Source organism: Ruditapes philippinarum, unplaced genomic scaffold, assembly GCF_026571515.1.
Source record: "Ruditapes philippinarum isolate M1 unplaced genomic scaffold, ASM2657151v2 ctg7566_1_1_1_1, whole genome shotgun sequence".
NCBI classification, from domain to species: Eukaryota; Metazoa; Mollusca; class Bivalvia; order Venerida; family Veneridae; genus Ruditapes; species Ruditapes philippinarum.
This window is the reverse complement of record NW_026856824.1, coordinates 58,450-68,810: the sequence shown is the minus strand read 5'-3', so window position 1 is coordinate 68,810 and position 10,361 is coordinate 58,450. Positions and strand designations below refer to the sequence as shown.

Below are 10,361 nucleotides of genomic sequence, written 5' to 3'. Positions count from 1 at the left end.
GGATTCTGGTTCGCAGTCTTGGTGGTGACACAGAAGTTCTGGTACTACTTGATGTAGGAGGATAAACCAGTACTGGTGGACTTGGTGAACGTCTTCTAGTCGGAAACACTGCTGGTTGGTGCACGCCTGTGTTCAAACCACCAACAGCTCCATGTCCAGAAAGAACGACCGGTTTCCGTGGTTTCGGCACAGTGCTTGTATGAAAATCTTCATACTGTTTATGATACTGAATAAGGTATTCTGGGTAGTACTGATTCTTATCAAAAACAATATATATAGATGGATTGTCAATGTTGTTAACACAGGAATCATAGAGTTCATGATCGTTCCCTGGTTTATTAGGAGGGCGCCTGTAACTTCTATCCCCTAATGTGTAATCTCCAACCAATACTGTCACCAAAAACATAAATCTCTCTGGTCCGCTACCAGTGTATGCATGACTATATTTGGCATCTCTCGCAAAATACGCACCATCTCCATACATAGTGGCATTTTTACCAGATACACGATTATCTAAGTTGTTAATACTGATACCCCGCACTGCATCGAGACTATCAGTTCCATGAAACAAGTATCGCTGGTAGATTGGTCCTTCCTTACCCAATCTTTTCAGATTTGCAAGCATTGACTTTTCCTGACTGAAATTAAGTGTGACAAAAATAAAACAATATCTGTATATACACATGTATTTTTCAAGCCAAACATAATGGAATCTGACTTTAATCATTTACAAATCAAAAGAGTAACAGATTAGTAACCACATACTTCAGAAATACAACCGTCTGTTATTATTCATCTTAAATTGTTTACTACACTAGCTATCTTGTAAATAAGATATTTTTTCATAGAAGGGTGATTTCTGTTAATCTAAAACTGATCATATAGTTTTATTGTAAAATATGAGAACAATTATGCCCTTGATTGTTTAATATTGCTGAGTAGTCATACAGTTTAATCTGCCCTTTCTTATTCCTGAAAGTAATACCAACTTTCTCATACTACATGTTCATGTATCAAAGAGGCATTCAATACAACAGAAGGTGTGCCTATGGCCGAGTGGTTAAGGTCGTTGAAGGTGTGCCTATGGCCGAGTGGTTAAGGTCGTTGAAGGTGTGCCTATGGCCGAGTGGTTAAGGTCATTGAAGGTGTGCCTATGGCTGAGTTGGTTAAGGTCGTTGAAGGTGTGCCTATGGCCGAGTGGTTAAGGTCGTTGATTGTGTGCCTATGGCCGAGTGGTTATGGTCGTTGAAGGTGTGCCTATGGCCGAGTGGTTAAGGTCGTTGAAGTGTGCCTATGGCCGAGTGGTTAAGGTCGTTGAAGGTGTGCCTATGGCCGAGTGGTTAAGGTCGTTGATTGTGTGCCTATGCCGAGTGGTTAAGGTCGTTGAAGGTGTGCCTATGGCCGAGTGGTTAAGGTCGTTGATTGTGTGCCTATGGCCGAGTGGTTAAGGTCGTTGAAGGTGTGCCTATGGCCGAGTGGTTAAGGTCATTGAAGGTGTGCCTATGGCCGAGTGGTTAAGGTCGTTGAAGGTGTGCCTATGGCCGAGTGGTTAAGGTCGTTGATTGTGTGGCCTATGGCCGAGTGGTTAAGGTCGTTGAAGTGTGTCTATGGCCGAGTGGTTAAGGTCGTTGAAGGTGTGTCTATGGCCGAGTGGTTAAGGTCGTTGAAGGTGTGTCTATGGCCGAGTGGTTAAGGTTTTTGAAGGTGTGCCTATGGCCGAGTGGTTAAGGTCGTTGAAGGTGTGCCTATGGCCGAGTGGTTTAAGGTCGTTTGAAGGTGTGTCTATGGCCGAGTGGTTAAGGTCATTGAAGGTGTGCCTATGGCTGAGTGGTTAAGGTCGTTGAAGGTGTGCCTATGGCCGAGTGGTTAAGGTCGTTGAAGGTGTGCCTATGGCCGAGTGGTTAAGGTCGTTGATTGTGTGCCTATGGCCGAGTGGATAAGGTCGTTGAAGGTGTGTCTATGGCCGAGTGGTTAAGGTCGTTCAACTTCAAATCACTCTCTCCTCACCACCATTGGTTTTGATTCCTGACAGGGACTTTGGATTTTTTTATGTGAGGAAGATATCCAGCTAGCTTACAGAATGTCAGTGGTACTACTCAGTTGCCCATTCGTGCCTTAAATAATGCATGGAGGGGCACCTGAGGTCTTCCTCCACCAGTAAAGCTGGAACGTCACCATATGACTTACACTGTGTTAGTCCGATGTAAAACCAAACCAATACAACAGTAAACTATAATCAACCTATGTTGTACACATATAAATAAAGCAGCTTACTTGCAGTACAGACTTCGTAATTTATAATTCTGCATTCTGAATATTGTATCAATCTGTATCTCTGTACGACTCAATGTCCTGTAGAAATTGTCAGATACCCAGGTATAGATCTCACTGTTCTCTTCAATTGTAACCAGCTCAAATGGGTGAGCAAGATCCCACGGTACCCATTTATCTGGTAGAGGTGTTTCTACAGCTGGAGCAGCTGATAATGCTGTAGGACTGAAAAATCATTACAACTTAATGATATATTATCCTCAAATTTGATATATATCCACCGTCATAATTTAATCAGATCTCATATAAAACAATAAGGTATCACATATCTAAGCTCTGGATTCTGTATTTTCTCAGATTTTTAAGATTTTGTTTTTGTATTCTGTTTTTAACTCCTGTGGCATTCTTGTGCATTTGACTAGAACAACTTGTAAAATTATTATACGAAGTCACTAAATGATAAATTCTATGAAGTTTGGTCAATGCAGATGACGTTGTTTAAGACATTGTAGATAACAATTTCTTGCAAATCAGACATGATTATCTCCCGTTAACACCGGTGCTAGAAAACCATTTCTTGCATAGCAGACTGGCGTTTCCATTAGGTTTACCCACACCTGAAATTACATCTGGACTGGGGAGGGCCAGATGAGTTGCCTGACAAGGTCATTTTAGCGCATTTCATGAAAAAACACGTTAAAATGACGTCATTTTAGAAGGAAACTATGTGCTTACGAGGACATCATTTTGCCGTTGTTATTAAAGTTGTAAATTCATACGCTATTGTAAGAAAAAGTTATGGGTGAAATGACATTAATTTCCATGAACAACAAATATCTTATTGAGGTAAACCATTTTGAATATGAAATAATATGGCAGAATATGCAAGAAAATATATCTGACATATGTTAGTGGTTTGGATCGGAATATCCGTCCCTCTGGAACCTGCCCATGGGCGGTAACTCGGAAGCCTTGTAACAGCCCAATGGGTGGGGTCTCCTCGAGACGGATATTCTGATCTGAATCGCAACATATGACAGATATTCCGGTCTGTTCCGGCAGCCAGTGTAAGATTCTTATAAGATAACCTATGCTGACAACACACCATCACAAATGCTAACTTCCTGTACTGCATTATTTCAAGTATGTATGACACGTGGGTTAGAACCACCACACAACAGTATTTAAGCTCTTACTAACACAGAAGTATTAAATATTTAAGGCAGAATTCACAGCAAAAAAACAGCAGTTAGAATCAATTGATTTGAAACCAGAAACCTTATCAACATGGCTATAAAAGTCACACACAAATATGTGTTTGGAAAATTGTAGTATCAAACAATGACTATCCACTTACAATTGCTTTCCTGCAACATTTTGCAGTGGTACGAAAATAGGCAGTCTGCTGATTTCTCGCACTTTTCGTGTACCTATGTTTCTCTGCTTCATTTCTTTGAAGTCAATGACGTACTTGAAACGATAATTCTCCCTCGAGTAATTAAAGTCTTTCTGCTTGGCAAGATACTTTACCTCTAGTGTATGCTGCATTGCTTCCTAAAACATTTATATATAAATAACTTATTTATTTCATCAAACCTAAGAAGATACATGTATTAATTTCAATTGTAAATCATTTCAATCTTTTTTATTTGTCTGCTTTAGTCAACGATCCAGTTTTAGCTACAAACTACAAACAAGATCTAGAAATTGGTTTAAGGTAGCCTACTGGTACTATATAAATCAATTAAAGCAAATCTACGATATTAAACTACAAGTGTCAGGCTCAGTCTCGTAATGGTGAACATTAATTTTTTACATTAAAACCCTCATTTATGATGGCTAAATATAACAAAAACATATTTTAATTTTTAATATGACCTTTGACCACTTCATTGGATTGAGTAATCATTTTCGAAACAAGTAGAACAATGTTCAAAATATATTTAATCCATATTCAAATAATGGTTTCATACAAACTTTAATCCTTTTTTCACTACATGTATTTGTAGTTTATGTAACTAAGTGACCCCAATCAAGAATGGAAGCAATTATTGACCTGAGGGGCTTGAAAATACTTTTGTTAATGTCCACTTGGCAATGTAACAAATATCTAAGCTCTAGATTATCACAAAAAAGGCACTTAAATGTATTTTCCTATTTTAACTAAGTGACCCCTGGCTAAGTGACCCTGGGACGGAGGCAAATTTTGACTCAAGGAACATATTTAAAAATATTTTATAAAGGAATGCAAGGTGATATTACATGCAAATAGCTTAACTCTTGTTTTTAAGAAAGTGACTCCAAGGGTGGGGCCATTTCCTTAACAATAACAAGTCTAGATAAACTATGTGATCCAAAGGTCATGCACAATTTATACCTATTAAATATTTATGGACATGGTTTATAAATCTTTTGTACAGGATCACAAGATACTACATGCAAAGCATTAGACTGGAACCATTTATCTGACTGAATTTTGTAAATAAACATCTAAGTATCATTTCTGTGAAGTGGAATCAAAACCCATCAAGTGGTTTCAGAACGGATGTTGTTAAAAGAAATTGTTGACAACTGTGGATGATGAATGACAGATAAATTGACATCAAACAAGAGGGCCAAGATGGCCCTTGATCGCTCACCTGACCTATCGAACTCATCCGATCAATTACATAGACAAGCATCCTGACCAAGTTTCATGACAGTTGAGTTAAACAAGAGCACCGCTAGGCGGAGCATTATATGCCCGAAAGTGATTTTTTTTTTTGGTAAAGATGAAGCATTTGTAAGACATGGTAATTAAATAAAGTATTACCTCCTTCACAAAACAATCCTCCTTTGAAGTTTCAATATTGTGGTCCAAATGGAACTTTAGTTATGCCCCAGAATTTGTTTTCAGTTATAAGGTAATAGTGACCTTGACCTTTGACCTTATGACCCAAAAAATCAATAGGGGTCTTCTAACCAATATGGACAATCATACTATGAAGTTTAAACACAGTGGGCCAAATGAAACTTAAGTTATGTTCCGACAACTGTTTTCAGTTTTAAGGTAATATTGACCTTGACCTTTGACCTTGTGACCCCAAAATCAATAAGAGTCTTCTACCTAATATGGACAATCATCCTATGAAGTTTGAATATTGTGGGCCAAATGGAACTTAAGTTAGACTAAAGAAACTGTTTTCAATTTCTAAGTAATAGTGACCTTGACCTTTTACCTTGTGACCCAAAATCAATAGGGGTCTTCAACTAAATATGGACAATAATCCTATGAAGTTTGAATATTGTGGGCCAAATGGAACTAAAGTTATCCTCTCGAAACTGTTTTCATTTTTAAGGTAATAGTGACCTTGACCTTTGACCAAATGATCCCAAATTCAATAAGAGTCTTCTACCCAATATGGACAATCATCCTATGAAGTTTGAACATTGTGGTCTAAATGAAACTTAAGTTATGCTCAAGAAACTGTTTTCAATTCTTAAGGTCATAGTGTCCTTGACCTTTGACCTTGTGACCCCAAAATCGATAGGGGTCTTCTACCTAATATGGACAATCATCCTATGAAGTTTGAACACTGTTGGCCAAATGGAACTTAAGTTATGCTCCAGAAACTGTTTTCAGTTTTAAGGTCATAGTGACCTTTGACCTTGTGACCCCAAAATCAATAGGGGTCTTCTACCCAATATGGACAATCATCCTATGAAGTTTGAACACTGTGGGCCAAATGAAACTTAAGTTATGCTCCGGCAACTGTTTTCAGTTTTAAGGTCATAGTGACCTTGACCTTTGACCTTGTGACCCCAAAATCAATAGGAGTCTTCTACCCAATATGGACAATCATACTATGAAGTTTGAACACTGTGGGCCAAATGGAACTTAAGTTATGCTCCGGAAACTGTTTTCAGTTTTAAGGTCATAGTGACTTTGACCTTGTGACCCCAAAATCAATAGGGGTCTTCTACCCAATATGGACAATCATCCTATGAAGTTTGAATACTGTGGGCCAAATGGAACTTAAGTTATGCTCTGGAAACCAAATTGCTAACAGACAGACAAACGGACGGACGGACGGACAGACGGACGGACGGACGGACGCCAGGGGGTATAACATAATATGCCCGAAATTCTTTCGGGCATATAAAAATGTGACCCATAGAGTGTTTACAAGGTTTTTCCATATTTGAGCAGTGTGACCTAGTTTTGACCCCAGGTGACCCATATTCAAACTTTACCTAGAAATCATCAAAACAAACTTTCAGACCAATTTCCAGGATATTCCAATAAAAAGTGTGAACAAGATTTTTCTATTTTTAGCTCCTTTGACCTAGTTTTTCATCTGCAATCACCCATGTTCAAACTCATCCGAGCAATTACCTAGACAAGCATTCTGACAAAGTTTGATGACGATTGAGTCAAAAATGTGACCTCAAGAGTGTTAACAAACAAATGTGGACGGACGACGGGCATTCAACGATCCTAAAAGCATGTCTGAGCAAGCTCTGGTGAGCTAAATATCTAACATATATAGAAAAGGTAATAAAGTAATAAACCTGGTCAAACAAGTTCCAACGACTGTAATCGTCTTTCCAATACCATCTCCACTGTGTCTTAAAACTATTTTTGTCATCATCATCTTCTTTATATGACTTAGTTGACAGACGGCGAACCTCGGTGTGAATTCCTCCATCTTCAGTACCAATTACAACAGCAACAGCACGAATACTTGGTTTGAAAACTATCACCACAGAAAATTGCATATCTTTATACATCTGTAAATTAAACACATATTATCACTAAAATGTCAAAATGTCTTTATCAATCAATTTGATTATTTACTTAACCCTTTACCTCATATATACCGGAAACAACACACTTTCAACCCCACCCCCGTTTGACCCCACCCCCCTTTTTTAGGCTTCAAACAGTGAAACAAGAGCGATCAGTGATCACATGTGTCACCTCATGATGGCCAATTTCATGTTGGGACAAGTTTTGTGACAGACGGAGAAGTGATTGGAGTAGTGGCGACATAAATTCCTGTAAAGTTAGGATGAAATTGCCCCAGTAGTTTATGAGGAGTAGTGGGGACAAGTTTTGTGACAGAAGGACAGACAGAAAGACAGACAGTGCACAACTAGACTTGGTACTGATCATTCCTGTAAAGTTTGGATAAAATTGCACCAGTAGTTTATGAGGACTAGTCCTGACAAGCTTTTGTGTATCTGGCAACACACAGAAAAAAACACCTTTTTATCAAAGGGCCATAACTCGGCCAAAATTCATTCAACCGGAAAACCCGTGCAATATGCGCAAGGGCTTGAACTACAGATCAATCCTGTAAAGTTTCATTGAAATTGCATTAGTGGTATAAGAGAAGTAGTCCTGACAAACTTTAAAAACAAGAGGGCCATGATGGCCCTAGATCGCTCACCTGAATTATCAAACTCATCCAAACAATTACCTAGACAAGCATTCTGACCAAGTCTCATGACAGGTGAGTCAAAAATGTGACCACTACAGTGTTAACAAGGATTATCCATATTTGAGCAGTGCGACCTAGTTTTTTACCCAGGTGATACATATTCAAACTTGACCTAGAAATCATCAAAACAAACTTTCAGACCAATTTCCAGGATACTTGGATCAAAACAGTAGCAACTAGAGTGTTAACAAGATTTTTCTATTTTTAGCTCTGGTGACCTAGTTTCACATGCGATTTCGAACTCATCCAAGCAATTACCTAGACAAGCATTCTGACCAAGTTTGATGATAATGGAGTCGAAAATGTGACCACTAGAATGTTAACAAGGTTTTTCCATATTTGGGCGGTGTGACCTAGTTTTTCATCCAAGATGACCCATGTTCGATCTTGACTTAGAAATCATCAAAACAAACTTTCAGACCAATTAACAGAATATTTGGATCACAACAGTAGCCACTAGAGTGTTAACAAGATTTTTCTATTCTTAGCTCCTGTGACCTAGTTTTTCATCCGAGATGTCCCATGTTCGATTTATTCCCAGCAATGAGCTAGACAAGTTTCCTGACCAAGTTTGATGACAATTGAGTCAAAATTGTGACCACTAGAGTGTTAACAAGGTTTTTCTATTTTTAGCTCCTGTGACCTAGTTTTTCATCCGTGATGACCCATGTTCGAACTCATCCGAGTTATTACCTAGACAAGCATCTTGATCAAGTTTGATGATGATTGATGCAAAAATGTGACCGCTAAAGTGTTAACAAGGTTTTTCTATTTTTAGCTCCGGTGACCTACTTTTTCATCCGAGATGACCCATGTTCGAACTCATCCAAGCTATCAACTAGATAAGCATCCTGACCAAGTTTGATGATGATTGATGCAAAAAATGTGACCGCTAGAGTGTTAACAAGGTTTTTTCTATTTATAGCTCCGGTGACCTAGTTTTTCATCCGAGATGTCCCATATTCGAACTCATCCGAGCTATTATCTAAACAAGCATCCTGACAAAGTTTTGATGATGATTGGGTCAAAAATGTGACCACTAGAGTGGTCACAAGGTTTTTCTATTTTTAGCTCCTGTGACCTAGTTTTTCATCAGAGATGACCCATGTTCGAACTCATCCAAGCAATTGACTAGACAAGCATTCTGACCAAGTTTGATGATGATTGGTTCAAAAATGTGACCACTAGAGTGTTCACAAGGTTTTTCTATTTATAGCTCCTGTGACCTACTTTTTCAACCGAGATGACCCATGTTCGAACTCATCCGAGCTATCACCTAGACAAACATCCTGACCAAGTTTGATGAAGATTGGGTCAAAAATGTGACCTCTAGAGTGTTCACAAGGTTTTTCTATTTTTAGCTCTTGTGACCTAGTTTTTCATCTGAGATGACCCATGTTCGAACTCATCCGAGCTTTCAACTAGATAAGCATCCTGACCAAGTTTGATGATGATTGAGGCAAAAATGCGACCGCTAGAGTGTTCACAAGCAATTGTGGACGGCCGGACGGACGACAGACGACGGACGACGGACATTCATCGATCCTAAAAGCTCACCCTGAGCAAGCTCAGGTGAGCTAATAAAAATTATTAAAGGGCCATAACTCTTACAAAAATCATTGAACCGGAAAATGCTGAAAATATGCACAACGAGACTTGGTACTGATCATTCCTGTAAAGTTTGGATGAAATTGCACCCGTAGTTTATGAGGAGTAGTCCGGACAAGTTTTGTGACGGACAAGCTTTTGTGTATCTGGCAACACACAGAAAAAAACACCTTTTTATCAAAGGGCCATAACTCGGCCAAAAATCGACGCAAAATAGTGATTTTCGGCAATTTTGAGATGTCCCCTCATTGCCATGGTAACAGGAAATTTAAGCCTGAGCATGTTGTTACAAAGGAAATGGTCCACTTTCAAAATTTGTGCCAAGTTTAATTAGTTTAATTAGCAGTTTTTATAGTTTTATAGCAATTTGAACTTGTAACAGGAGACTTTTCAATGAAAACAACATTTTTCACAAAATGCTCATGAAGTAATGGGTTAACAGATATATGACGCATATTTTCTGTAATTTCCTGTCTTTTTATTTTTATAGTCTCAAGTTTTTTCTCTCCTTTGTTCTGCATAGGATTAAGGTTTTCCCGTTATCATAATCTCATATTTTAGAGACATTAGAGGCAAATATACAGTCTCTCTGGATAGTGTATATACCAGTATGAGACTGACAATTAAAAGGCAAAATTACACTACTGTAAAAATGAAAGGTTATAATTATAAAAGCTAGACTTTTTTTCCCAAAAGTTCTTGAATTGGATATCTCCCCCCCTTGCTGACATTTAGTGAGAACTGTAACAAGAGGGCCATGATGGCCCTGAGGTCGCTCACCTGTATATAGGCCCCAACCCCCACCCCCCCCCCCCCAACGTTGCAGGGCCAATTTAACCCAAGGGCTTTTATTTGCACAAACTCGGTAGACACCCATAAGAAGATGTTTCATGCTAAACATCTAAGCTCTAGCTCATTGGGCTTTTTGAAAGAAGATTTTTTTTAAGTTTTTACTATACACATATAGTCTAAAAACAATGACACCCCTGGGGCCGGACC

General features: G+C 38.7%; 1 protein-coding gene across 13 annotated transcripts in view; it reads right to left on the bottom strand.

The window, feature by feature from the left end:
* Nucleotides 1-7: 7 nt before the first annotated feature.
* LOC132747821 (uncharacterized) overlaps nucleotides 8-10,361 on the bottom strand; it is a gene marked incomplete at its 3' end in the record, with an annotated part of 28,547 nt that continues 18,193 nt past the window's right edge. For all 13 annotated transcript variants that reach the window (XM_060737331.1, XM_060737335.1, XM_060737338.1 and 10 more), the window contains 4 exon segments: nucleotides 8-638; nucleotides 2,275-2,496; nucleotides 3,629-3,825; nucleotides 6,823-7,041. In XM_060737331.1, the coding sequence (XP_060593314.1) occupies nucleotides 8-638; nucleotides 2,275-2,496; nucleotides 3,629-3,825; nucleotides 6,823-7,041 (1,269 nt within the window).